Below are 13,577 nucleotides of genomic sequence, written 5' to 3'. Positions count from 1 at the left end.
CAATATAATTGCTGCTCTCGCAAAGCCGCATTTTTCGTTCTATTAATTTTATCATTTTTAATTTCAGTTTTATCATCAAATAAACTATATAAATACACATTGATTTACCTATCACTTGTAAGCCACATTCTAATGTGGCATATTTCATAAGCTGACAAAAATAAAAACACACAACACACAAAACAAACAAGATCATAAGCAAAAAACACGATACTTCTAAGTATAAAAAATGCAAAGAAAACATAAGCAAAACTATTGTGTAAAAATTAAGAGAAAAAAAAAACAAAAACAAAAAGATACAAAAAACTACAAAAACCGATTAAAAATACAAATTGATGATTTTCAAAATTGCCTTAAACCGCTAAAAATAACTGGGCCACAAACATTTTTGACATGAAGAGAGAGAGTAACCACATTTAAATACATAGTACTTACAATACATACATAGTTGTTGTAGAGCTGCGTTCTCAAACATAATGTACATTCAATCTCATGCATACATACTATATATATATATATATATATACTATACTAAGTAAGCAGGCTGATCAAATGTTTGGACACATCAGGTGCCATCCCACTTCAGATGTTTATAAAGTTACAAAGTCTGCAAATTCGAACTAAGAATTACAATAAGGGTCTAAAATAGATGTAGACAAAAGAGCGAGTTGACTGGACAAACAAAACAAAAAATATATATATTATATATAAATATGTATAATACAGTGTATTGCGCATCAATAGATTCGAAATGTTGTCATTAATGCAGTATCTACTATCGTCATATAATCAAAGATAAACACCAAACAAATACTGTGCAGCACACGTACAATTTTTAATTACATAATACCATATTTAAAGTAGCAATAGCAATCCAACAAAAGTAATGTGCATTAAGATAAATATCGGTTTGAGAACAACAAAGTTCAATCAATTTTCAGTGTATACATTACTGAAAATAACAAAGACAAACAAATTCATGATTTTCATTCGTCTTGCGGCAAACTTTGATCACAGAAAGAAAACTCATTCAAAAACCTGTGCGTTTAGATTAAAAAACAAACATTTGAAGATACAAAAAAAAAAAAAAAAAAAAAAAACATTTTATTTATGACAAATAATTGTTACTTTTTAGACATTTTGACCACTTTCTTCGGCACAGTGATGCATGGGAATGCCGTACCTATCGCATTCGCCGCTTGCAGTTTGCTATTGATGGCACCCCAAAGTTGTTGATTGCCTCGTTGCAGCGTCTCCATGTTGCCAATCATATAGAGTGCGCAACGAGCACGTGACAATGCAACACAGACACGATTCAACTGGCGCAGAAAACCAATTTGACCAGCCGAATTGCTGCGCACCAGCGACAAGAGCACAATGTCGGCCTCCAAGCCCTGATAGCTGTCCACACTTGCCACACAGTATAATCGCCGACTTGGCAGAATTGATTTAATATACTCGACTTGGGCATTGTAGGGCGATAGGATGACAATGTCGCTTGGCTTCGCCTTCAAGTATAATAATAGATTGATCAACTCCACAGCTTCGTGCTTGTTCACGAAAGACATGTCACTCTGTAAATTACAAATAAAAGAAGCTGATAGATTTACAAAAGAAGATTTTATCTACCAGTTGCTCCTCGGGATGCTTGTGATTGACAAAGTACATATTTGATGTCATGTTGGGCACATCGGGATATTCCAACACAGAGTTGTCGCTGCTCAGTTCATCATAGAAGATCGGCACCAGCAACTCGGCAATACACTTGCGCATGCGATATTGTACATTGAGCACCGTTGCGGGAAATTGATTCGTAATCAGACGCTCAAAGAGCGAAATTTGCAATCCCTGCTGCATATGATGTCTGCCCGTATGCGGCTGCAGCTGCTTGTGATCACCAATGAGTATGACGTGTTGCGTGTACGGCGTTAGGCAGGCCAGCACATGCGCCTCAGGTGTCTCGGCGGCCTCCTCAAAGATGAAACATTTGCTCTGCAGCAAGCGAAACAAAAAATTCAATCGTGCCGCACACGATGTGGTCATGCCCAGCAATGATTTGTCCCTTGCCACATAGTATTGAAATATGTTGCGCAGAGTGTTTATTTTTTCTGCAATCAGATTCAATTGCTCCTGGCCCGATAGTATGGCCACATAGGACTCCTCACTGCCATCGAAGCTGGAATGCAGAGTCTGCAATCGCTCAAACTGTTCCTTGTACTCGCACTTCACCAACCACCATAATCTCTTCAGACGATGTGGCACCAGCTCTTCATCAATCTTTGTGCGCACATTAAATCGCTCGATTTCGGGCTGGCGTGTCTGGTAGCCAAACCGCAGAATGCTATCCGTGTGCTTGGCCGCCTTCAGCAGGAACTTGTCCAGCGACTCATTCGAGTAGGTCAGCACAATAATGGGTCCCAATTTTAAGTGGTCGGCGTTCTGCAGCAGTGTGTTGACAAGTTCAATGGATAAATGAGTCTTGCCTGTGCCGGGCGGGCCTTGAATCAGACAGAATTCATTAGAGAGTGCAGCACCCAAAGCCGTTCGCTGCATATCATTAAGTTGCGTCTTTTTGGGAGGGTCTGCAGCCATAAACTTTACGCCATTGTAAGTTAGTTGAGCATCGGGTCTGATGTAGGCGGGCGGATGGATTTCAAGCTGTAACACAGAATGGCACACATATATAACATAAATATTAAACATCCTGCTATCCTCCAACTCACCTGGCCTTCGATAATGTAACGTCGCATGGGAAAGTTATCAGCGCTGCATGTGCTCAGATAATTGTGCACACGCAGATACGGCTCAAAGAAGACAGGCGCCTCAAACATTATCAGTGGTTTTCCATAGATATTACCAACATTGTATTGCTTAGCAATCTCCACGCTTAACTAAAACAAGAATAGCATGTTTTTTAATATCCTTATAAATATGTAGTATGACGTAGTTAACATTGCCTTACATAGCCCTGCTTACGCATTTCGGTTTCAGTGTATCCGACGGTGGCCAATATCAGATTGTCAAAATCATAGCTGCTTGTGAAGCACAATAAAGTGCCTGTTTTAATGTTCTTTAGGAGTTCACGTTGCAAAGGGCTGAATTTATAACATTTAACTTTGTCCTTGCGTTCCGTAGGTATAAAGTCCATGAATATCAAGCTATGCCTCTGCGCTTCGGAAAATTGTGGATTTAGTATGAGCTCCGCGTGTGGTAAGAAGAGATTTTGCTCCATCTGTGGATCGACATAGCTTTGGGCACGCAGACGTTGCACGAATTCACGCAATGGGTGCAAAAAGGCTTCACATAGCAGCTGACGCTGCAAATTTATGTAGCCCGCTACATCGCCGGCTGCGGCAGGCAAAGACATCACAGCATTCGTCTCGGATCCCCGTAAATCGTCTAGCTTGGGATAGATCTCGTGTTTCACATGTAGTTGAACGGTTGGCAGCACCGCAAGTTCCTGGGCAAATTCAATGCACACCGGTTGCTTCAATAACTCAGGCAACTGGCTGCGGGCGAGCAGCATTTTGAAATGCTCGATAAGTTCGTAGCCGGTCTCCTCCAGAACGCCGAGCTTGTGTGCGCGTATTAGTAACCACTTTATGTTGCGCAACAGCAGTTCGGAGATTTCATCCAGGTTACCCTTAGACGGCGGCTCAAAGAGTCGGTCGGCAAAGTTCTTCACGTGGCACAGCAGCACAGTTTGCTTGGCAAACGCAGCGAGCAGCTCCTCATTGAAACCGCCCAATTCCAATTGGCCCAGCACGGTTAGGATCTGCACATACAACGAAACCCGCCTCTGCGAATATTTGGCGGGCAACTGATCCTTAAAGAGATCACGATTTTCAGTCATAAAATACAGAAACATCTCCAGAGGCGTCATTTTCAGGGCATTTGCAAACTCGCAAATGTTAAACCGACCCGACGCATTGCTGGCATCGCTGGATTCTAGACTACATTCCACGCGATTATGATCTGTTGGCATACTCAGTTAGCTTCTATATGTTTAATTATTAAGATTATTATATGTCTACTTACCTGCCCGGATGTAGAATTCAATGTGCTCCTCCTTCGTCTCACTAGCCACTTGTTGTTTCACCTGTTGCTCCAGATTTTGCAGAAGCTCGTTTTCGTCCTTTTTGAACCAATCATCATCCGAGTCAGACATTGTGATGCGTTACCTAGGCAGATAGTACAAATATGATGGGAATACCGAAACTTGAACGCAGTTTTAGGGATGTCACACAGCATGCTATTAATGATGATGTGCGATATTTGGGTAGCAGTCGGTCGCAGTATTTTTCAAGTACTTGGTATTTTATTATTTTAGTATTTATACCCTTGCAACACATTGAAGGCGTGTATATGTATATATTCTTGATCAGAATCAGCCGATTCGATATGGCCATATCTGTTCGTCACTTTGTCAGAATATTGATATTTGTATTGTTTTGCCAATGTCTTGCTCTGAAATTACGCGCCAAAAATTGTCGTGCTAATTGCAGAAACCAAACCCACTTTGCGCATTATCAGCATATTAAAACTTGGTCACACTTACATGGCGGAATTGATGCAATGCCACAAATTGCGTTATTTGGTGGAATTCGCAAATTAAAATAAAAAGTACGCATTTAATACGCACAGATTACAACCGATATAAGCTTAAGTAAAAATAATGTAAGTAAATAAACTACATAAATAATGGCAACGTAGCATGTGACAACAGAAAACTACTCATCCTATGTGGTTAACGGAGTTGCCCGCGCATTTTTTGTGTGTACTTGCAAAACATATATATTTTTTTTTTGCTTTTGTGATTATAGTAACCAAAGATGGGTCGCGGAAGAGCTCGAAGAAAACAAGCTTCAACAGAGTCTGGCAGTGATTCAGAGGATTCACCTTCGCCGCCTAAAAACAAGAGATCCAAGCGAAGTTCCGAAACGACCAGAAATGATGAAATACAGATGGAGTCAACCACTTCCCGCGCAGTTTGTCGGCACGCAATTGTTACTAGTGAAAATCCCACGGTAAATCAATTTACATTCGATATATAAAACAATATAAAACAATTTAACTTAAATTTATTTGCAGATTGGATTGAGGGTTCAGAGCCCATTTCACCGCTGTGGAAAGTTAATGTCGATACGTTTAAAAAACTTCATGTGCCATTCGAATTTGTTTATTGAATTTGGGCCGAATATAAATTTTCTTGTTGGCAGCAATGGAAGCGGCAAAAGTGCGGTGATCACGGCGCTAGCCTTGGGACTGGCCGGCAGCGCGCGGAACACGAGTCGAGCGAGCAGCATACGGAGTAGGTTAAACCCTACCATGCATCTAGCATCAAAAATATTTTTTTTTGTTTTTTTCTCTTTCTTTCTTGCAAGTGCTAATTAAGAATGGAGAGACAAGTGCAACTATTGAGTTAACACTTTGCAATACGGGCTCTCGACCATTCAATTTTGACACTTATGGGCCGCAGATTACGGTCGTTCGCCACATCCGTCAATCGTCATCCGCATATGAGTTGAGAGACGCTCATAGGAGGACCGTGTCCAAGAAACTGGATGAAATACGGCGTATGCTTCTCTTCTTTACCATTATGGTGGAGAATCCGATCTTTGTGCTCAATCAGGAAGCTTCTCGTGAATTTCTTAAGGAGTGAGTGCAGATCGCTTTTTTAATACAATTTTAAACTTATTTTCAATAAATTTAATTAAAATAGACTTGAACCAGGCTCAAACTATAGATTGCTGATGAAGGCAACGCAGCTGGATTTATGTGCGGCCAGCTTAAATTCCTGTCATGAGATGGGTCAACTATTTAATTATAATCTCAATCTTATCAAAATGGTAAGAGATATGTTCAATAATTCAATTCTTATATTTATATATATATATATATTTTTTTTTTTGTGACAGAAAAATGATAAGCTGAAGCAAAAGTACCACGAAGAAGAGGAAAAGTTGGCCATTATAAAGAATGAAGATGCAATTAAGGTAAGGCGATATTTTTTTCTTGTGAAAAATAAATAAGTACATTCAATTGTCATATATTTAGACTCAATTGAAAGAGGCTATGACCATGCTGGCTTGGCGAAAAGTGTCCCAAATTCAGGATAATCTCTCTAAAAAGGAGCACACACTGAAAATAGTTGAGACGAAAAACGCTGACCTATCACAGAAGACAACACAAAAGGACTGCACGAAGCAGACATTATCCGATGAGCTAAAGTATGTCAGTCAATTAACTGATGCTTAACTATATGTTCAAACTATCCGTACTCATAGAAAGTTAAACGAAATCAAGTCGCGGATCATGGAAAGTTACCAAGAGCAAGACGTGAAGTTGAGGGCCGTCAAACGAACTATTCAAGAGTGTCATTTTACAATTAGTTCAACAATGGCTGGCATAAAGAATGCGGAGAGACGGCTAAAGGAGGAGCAAACCACATACGAAGGCTGTCAAAGTCATATGAAAAACTACCATGCCGACTATTCTGAATTTAAAAGGCTTCGAGAAGAGAATGCTGCCGCACTCGCGACTCTCAAGCAGACTGTGTCCGAGGGTAAGGAACTGATTTCCAAGTTAAGGGACGAACAGAACGACATAAAGAATCAGCTGCCAGCTACCAAGGAGCGAGTGGAGTCCATTAAGAATGAGCTGAGCAAACTGCGTAAATCGGAGCGTAAGAAAAAATGCCTTTAAGTGATCACAAAGCACAATAATGAGTTCCACGTTTAAATTCATTCATTCAGAGAACCTGCAATGGGAAATGGAATCTCTGTTAAGAAATAAGTCTAACAAAATGTCAGTATATGGTGAGCAAGCGATGCAAGTATCCAATGCTCTGAGTGTTCAGTACAGTGGGAGTAATGCTTCCAATATGCCGCGTGGACCCATCGGTATGTACATAACGGTACCCAATCCCAAGTATCGAGATCTCGTAGAGAATCAGTTGTTCAACTGCCTGCGCTCGTACATTGTTAGCACAGATAAGGAGCGAATATCATTGAGAGCTCTGCTACAAAAATCATATTTGGGTCGCAATATACCTACGATCATAACCAGTGCGTTTACGAATCAGGTTTACAATGTATCCAAGTACAAGGTGCAATCCAGATCATCAAATACAGCTGTGCTAATGGATTTAATAAGGTGAGTTTTATTGGGGGCACAAAAATTGAACTTTAATTTGATCCGTTCGCTTTTAATTGCAGCTGTGATGATCCTGTCGTTATGAACTATCTTATTGATACGATGCGCATTGAGACGGTGTTGGTGACCGATTCCAAGGAGACGGCAGAAGCTCTTACATCGAACTCGGAAAATGTGCCGCCCCATTTGACACGAATACTGGTGCCCGATTTGGGGCTAGAGTATTGTCCATCGCCCAACTATGCCATGTACTCAGTTAAAATCACATCCGCTCGCTACATTCAGGTTAATGTGGATGACCGCATTCGACAACTGCAGTCGGAGCAGAACAGTCTGAAGGAGCGTGGGGCAACTATACAGCCACAATATGCGAATGCTAAACACAAGCTGGACATTGTCAGTCAGGAGATAAGCACCAAAAATGATATGATCAACGCCCAACATACTGCAAACACAAAAGCGTTGCAAAAAATTATGGATATCGAGAATTTAGAATATCGGGAATTACCCGCTTTAGTCGTGTTGGTAAGTTGGGTCAATTCTTTTAGCCACCCGCTCCTCCAATGGAAATCACTTAATATTCTCCTGCTTTTCTGCTATTAATATAGGAAACTCACTTAACCAGCAGCAGTGAGAAAATTGAGAAATGTAAAGCGGAGCGTGAAGTTTTGCAAAATCAACTGCGTGATCTTAACGAGCGTAAGGCTCGTACTGAAGAAGAGGCTAAAAGCGAAGAAAAGATTATCGACGCAATTAAAAATAAGGCCCGAGATGTTGAAACGGCGATCAAAGAAGTACAAAAAAAATTGAGTGATTTGGATCGTCATTTTGTGGAAAACCAAAGACTTTTTAAGCAAACCAACGATCTTCTCACTACAATGCTCAAAGATAAAAAGGATTTGGAAAAAGAGCTGGAAAATGAGCGGCAGACCGCACAAGAATCTGGTGATTTTATCGCCACACAAAAATCTAAAGAGGCGATACGCGATAAAATCACTCGCTACAAAGTTAAAATAAGACATTATGAGTCGATGAATTTGAACTACGACGAGGTTCAAAAAAAGTTGACCTCATTGCGTGATAGTCTGAAAACAGAAACCGAGAAGTTGGATAGTATTTTAAGTATTGTGAACAAATTGCGAATTTCATATCATGCTGGGGCACAGAAGTTTATTCGCTCACGATATCATTTCTTTAGCATGATTGCATTTGAATTTAAGGTAAATTCTTAACATTTGTGTTTTCCTTTTTTTTATTTAATACGTTTATTTTTTGTTTTACAAATACGCAGCGAGCGCTCGCCTGTCGCCAATTTGAAGGCGAGATGGAGCCCAATCATAAGGAGAAGACGTTAAAGATCAGTGTTTACCCACCAGGTGCCAATAAGACTTCAAATACGAAAAGTTTGTCCGGTGGCGAGAGGTCATTCACCACTGTGTCTCTATTGAAAGGTCTTTGGAGTATTTCCGATCATCCATTTTATTTCTTAGATGAATATGACGTCTTTACTGTAAGTTTAAGGAACTTCTTGGTTGATTTTCATATATTTTAATATTGACGACTTCTAGGATGAGGTGAACAGGACTTTTATTACGAAAATGCTAATTAAAGAGGGCACGGACTATCAAAACCGGCAGTATTGTTTTCTTACACCCCAGGATACTAAAATCGATGCGAGCAATTTAATAACAGTTCATAAGTAAGTATACTTAGCGCCTTTTTTGTAATTGTTTAGCTTACTTGCAACATTTTTTATTTGTATTTTCAGATTGGAAGCACCAGAGCATTAATTTCAAAATGGCTTACAAAAATCTGTTGCAGGACGACTGTTCTTATTCGTATTTTGTTTATAATTTATTTCTTATGAGAACACATTTCAATACAATTAATTCATTATAATTATTACAATATTAGTACTTAATCTGCGTATTTTTGTCTATATTCTTAATAACAGGGCTCTAACTTTGCATCTGCTGGTTTTCAAGGGATGCGTGAAGTTAGGGGGGCCAGGATGTATTTTTATCTCATCTAAGATTAAGCAACAATTATATATGTATTATATTTTTTAAGGAGAGGTTAACCTATCATAACATCGCTCAAAAGTGGTTTGAAAATAACGTATGTGATGTATGGCAGCCCTGTGTTTATTTACGAAGTGGCAACGCCCAATTGCGCGCCTGACATGCCCAAGCTGAATGACATACATGCGTTTTTATTAATTTCCACTGTGTAAGTCTGTGTGTATAAATTTGTTTTTGCTTATTATAATATATATATGCATAATACATATCTATAATATAAATCGAATGCTTTGACTTAGTTTGTTGATATGTGGCATCATACCGTCTGATCGTTGCTAGGTCACCCTAACAAATAACCTCAAAGCGATACCGGAGGCAAACACGGCATCGCTGACATTTTTATTATTATTTTGTAAACTAGTTAGAAAATTCCACAATGAGCCGGAACTACAAAGAAGACCAGAGCAGTGAGATAGAAGCTCTCGACTCCATATATTGTGGAGAAATGGACGGTAACTCGCTAGTCTCATCTCGTCTCGTCCAATACCAAACACTTAATTGCCAAAATCAACTTGTCCCTTGCAGTCCTAGAAACAGAGCCTTTCCACAAATTTCAAATTCCGATTGCGACAGAGGAGTACTACGCTGATTCAGCGGAGGACGGCGAAAAGGGTTTAGCCTGCAAACTGGTGTTCACATACACAGCCAAATATCCAGATGAAGCACCGCTGGTAGAAATCGAGGATGCCGAAAATTTTGAAGACAATTTCGAAGCGCAACTGCTCGAGCAGCTACGTCTTACAATTGAGGAGAACATTGGCATGGAGATGATATTCTCGCTGGTGAGCAGTGCCCAGGAATGGTTGAATGTGCAATGGGACGAGCACAAGAAGCATCAGGAGGACGAACGTGCGCGCAAGGTGCAAGAGGTCGAGGAGGCGGAACGCAAGAAATTCGAAGGCACGCGGGTGACTGTCGAGACATTTATGAAATGGAAACTGGAGTTCGAGGAGAGCACGGGCATTACTGCCAAACGGGAAAAGAACAATGATTGTAAGAAGCTGACGGGCAGGGAGCTGTTTATGTGCGATAACACATTGAACGATTCGGACATCAAGTTTCTGCTGGAGGCCGGTGAGAATATCGAGAATGTTAAAATCGATGAAACATTGTTCCAAGATATTGGTGAACTGGATTTGGATGATGACGACGACGATGAGGATTGGGTGCCCGGCGCCGATGACGATGATTAGGCGGCATTCTGCGATATTACAATAAACTTTCTATAAGGCATTCTTGTGTTTATTGCGAACAAAAACAGCGCTCAGCACACAGTGAGGCCTCCACTTGGTGTTTTAAATAAAATGCTAGTTTTGCTATTAAATTAATCCAATCCATTTGGCTTTTGCATACTCATTTCGGATAACTTAATTCCATGGCGCTGAACAAGTTCAATGTCGTCCAGATCGAAGAACTCGTCATCACTTCCATCTTCATTTGGCTTGCATGCAGCAGAAGTTTTTACTGCAGCTGGCAGTCGTTCTCGTGGAAAACTAAGATTTGACCATGAGCCTGGCTCTAGCTTTGGTAGCGTTATCTCAACCTTGGTAGCAAACATTTGTGCCGAAGCCTTTTGTACATTGATAATCTATGCATAAATAATGTAAGCGTTATTTAAAATTCGACTTCTGATTCAAACAATTAAAATAAGCTTACACCACGCAGTTCTAGGTCCAAGTTGAACTTGGCATTTTCCTGCTCTGGAAATACCAGCATTATGTGCAGACGAATCGGATTCACTTCCAGCACGCTTTGGGCGTAATGATATTTTTTGGCATAGACTGCGACAACCACATTTGTGGCCGTCTGATGCCAATCGTAGCGGCATGTGACAACATTTTTATCCTCCTCCTGTCATGCATCAATAGATAAGTATGTACATCTTATTCATGTCATTGTTGCCACTTACATTTTTAACAAATTTATGTTGACCATAAACACAGCCCTTTTGGGCCATAAATTGTGCAAAATCCGAGGTACGCTTCTGGCAACACGACCAAAACTTTAGGCCTTCATGAAATATGGGTACGCCAGGATGATGGGTGCACTCGCCGTAGTCGCTGCTCGTGTTCGTGTAGGAGTATGTGCAGCCAATGTTTTTGCAGTTGGTGCCCACAGCAATGCCACTGTGGCAAAAAAATATGTGTCAATAGATTTTCAAATCAAAAAATTAAATAGATAATTTTAGTTACTCTTCGCTAGCTTCAGTTGCTGCGGGCGCAGCAGTTGGTCTGCTTTTCAATGCATCAATGGATTCCTTTAAGGCAGGAGCCACTGTTGGTTGCAGAACAGTAAATGGCGTTTCTATGGCTGGTCTTGGCAGCGCTTGCTTTATGGGAGCACGCACTTCAACTTCCACCGGCTCGCTGTCCTCCTTATCGTCTTTGACCGGCTTCTCCGGCTCGACAGGTTTAATATTGGAGTGTTTGGCCAAGGTGCAGCCTTTGATGTTCAGAAATTCTGTGAAATCCACCGACTTTTTACTGCAGCATGACCAGCCCTTGTAGGCGTCATGGAAGAACGGAGTACCCGGATGATGCCGGCAAGAATCTGTGCGCAAAGTAAAACAATGAATGTTGTGTTGTCGTCTATGTTCTTGTTTCGGTATTTAATGTACCATCCGAATTGGTGGCGGGATCGAAGCGCTGGCCACAACCTCTATTGTAACATTGCAGCATGGTTGTCCTTCTTATTTTACAAATATTTGCAACTGCATTGGTCTAGAAAATTCGCCTACCGTATGTGAAGTGTGGAGGCAGGCCGATTATTGTTCTCAGAGGCTGCCAACTTATTTATAAGTGAACCACATGAATATCGATAAATTGTCAAGTTAACTGTTGATTTACATCGACCTGATATAGTAACGATTTTTTGAATATCCGCTTAGAGCAAACAAACCAGTATTTTTGGTTTAGAAAGGCAACCAGTTGGATAACAATTAAAACAGACAATTTAATTCATATTAATTGAATAAAAGAATTATGGAGCTTATTTCGAAAGGGTCTTTAATCTTATTGGTATTTACTAATCGGCGAGCAAACCGGAACTCAAATACAAATCAATTAAGGCAAATGTTCTGAAGGTCAGCATGGGTTTTGGTCTACGTGACTGCTGCACAGGATTTACCAGACGAAACTCCCAGAAAGGTCTGTGTGTGTGTATGTGTTTGTGTTTGCTGACGAATTGTGAGTCATGTAGCCAAGCTAATTAAAAACCGGGCGAAGCTAACGATTTGAAACTGAGAAAGAAACTGAGTAGGGCTGATTGTTCTGATGTTCAAACTTTGCTGTTGCGACCATATAAAAAGTATAAAATGTACGTGGGACACGGTTATGGTTTCAATTATCGCCCGCGGCGACAACACATAAATTGAGCTTGCACTCAAGCGTTCAGCAAGTTGTCATTGCTTTAAAAATTCTTGTGGTCAACAAGGTTATCAACGCCGCGATGCCTGCCAATTGGCAATCGTTGATTGCGATTGGCCTTTTGTCGATTTTACTTGCACTTAATACAAATTATGACAAGTCCGGGGCAAACATCTACATTTTTTGTTGATTCGTCGCGTTTTGGTAGCAATTTTTTTTTGCAGTTGCTGTCGCTGTTGCAGTTGGTGGTGCTGTGAATCATGCCGTCTGCACTACCACCACTGCTAATGATCTGCGAAGGCTTTGTTGCTTGGCTTTGCATTGCATTGTTGTGCAATTGTGTGCCCGAGAATTGTACCTCATTTTTTCTATGATATTTCGTCGCACTGCACTGCAACTTCTCGCATTAATAAAGAAATATAATAAAAATTAGGGGCTTTATTTGCCGTTTGCCACTGCTGCTGTGTGTCCCAGTCTCAGTGTCAATGGAAATTAACACCGCGGGCACACCGGCTTGGCCTATAATAGGCGTCTACGTAATTTAACATACAATGGCAAACAGCAAAAGCAAAAGCAACAGCAACAACTGCAACAATAACGAACGACAGCATGCAATTGTGCGCTGCGGCATGTCACTCTGTCGCAAAATGCAAAGGCAAACGCTTGCACAGATTTCTTGCAATTCGCAGTGCAAAATCAACAGCAGCAGCAGCAGCAAAAACAACAAACAAACAAATAAACATTCCAAAGCCCATAGCCATACATAACGATCACGCATATTCGGTTCACACTTCAATGGCAAGCCCCAGCCACAGCCACAGCCTCAGCCCCCGAACTGAGCTATATAGTTTTAACTAGTGCCGTTGCCGCTTGGCCAACGATAAGCATCGCATTGATTCAATTGCATCTATATTACAAGCTTCTAATTATGCAATACGTAACAAAAACAAATGCTCAAGTAGTACACTCTCACATC

General features: G+C 40.7%; 4 protein-coding genes across 4 annotated transcripts; 2 read left to right on the top strand and 2 right to left on the bottom strand.

Annotated features, from left to right (window-relative positions):
* Window positions 1-811: 811 nt before the first annotated feature.
* LOC6563598 (NFX1-type zinc finger-containing protein 1) lies at window positions 812-4,200 on the bottom strand. Its single transcript, XM_001989633.3, has 5 exons — window positions 4,039-4,200; window positions 2,963-3,975; window positions 2,724-2,891; window positions 1,630-2,658; window positions 812-1,574 (listed from the first exon to the last, which is right to left on the bottom strand). The coding sequence occupies exons 1-5, from the start codon at window positions 4,166-4,168 to the stop codon at window positions 1,125-1,127; spliced, it is 2,790 nt and encodes a 929-aa protein (XP_001989669.1). The 5' UTR covers window positions 4,169-4,200; the 3' UTR covers window positions 812-1,124.
* A 398-nt stretch (window positions 4,201-4,598) lies between these two features.
* On the top strand, window positions 4,599-9,071 carry LOC6563599 (structural maintenance of chromosomes protein 6). Its single transcript, XM_001989634.2, has 14 exons — window positions 4,599-4,677; window positions 4,824-5,027; window positions 5,092-5,311; window positions 5,385-5,658; window positions 5,723-5,849; window positions 5,919-5,996; window positions 6,058-6,230; window positions 6,288-6,685; window positions 6,756-7,155; window positions 7,218-7,680; window positions 7,764-8,375; window positions 8,447-8,665; window positions 8,724-8,854; window positions 8,924-9,071. The coding sequence occupies exons 2-14, from the start codon at window positions 4,833-4,835 to the stop codon at window positions 8,943-8,945; spliced, it is 3,312 nt and encodes a 1,103-aa protein (XP_001989670.1). The 5' UTR covers window positions 4,599-4,677; window positions 4,824-4,832; the 3' UTR covers window positions 8,946-9,071.
* Window positions 9,072-9,526: 455 nt separating this feature from the next.
* Window positions 9,527-10,569, top strand: LOC6563600 (RWD domain-containing protein 1). The gene is made up of 2 exons (XM_001989635.3): window positions 9,527-9,688; window positions 9,762-10,569. Exons 1-2 carry the CDS (start codon window positions 9,613-9,615, stop codon window positions 10,427-10,429), a joined length of 744 nt encoding a protein of 247 aa, XP_001989671.1. The 5' UTR covers window positions 9,527-9,612; the 3' UTR covers window positions 10,430-10,569.
* Window positions 10,457-12,005, bottom strand: LOC6563322 (cysteine and histidine-rich domain-containing protein). The gene is made up of 5 exons (XM_001989636.3): window positions 11,854-12,005; window positions 11,429-11,786; window positions 11,146-11,362; window positions 10,893-11,087; window positions 10,457-10,824 (listed from the first exon to the last, which is right to left on the bottom strand). The coding sequence occupies exons 1-5, from the start codon at window positions 11,912-11,914 to the stop codon at window positions 10,561-10,563; spliced, it is 1,095 nt and encodes a 364-aa protein (XP_001989672.1). The 5' UTR covers window positions 11,915-12,005; the 3' UTR covers window positions 10,457-10,560.
* Window positions 12,006-13,577: the final 1,572 nt, after the last annotated feature.

The sequence above is a fragment of the Drosophila grimshawi genome, unplaced genomic scaffold (assembly GCF_018153295.1).
Source record: "Drosophila grimshawi isolate 15287-2541.00 unplaced genomic scaffold, ASM1815329v1 contig_311, whole genome shotgun sequence".
In the NCBI taxonomy this organism is placed as follows: domain Eukaryota; kingdom Metazoa; phylum Arthropoda; class Insecta; order Diptera; family Drosophilidae; genus Drosophila; species Drosophila grimshawi.
The sequence above is the reverse complement of the archived record's forward strand: the minus strand, read 5'-3'. Positions and strand labels throughout refer to the sequence as shown.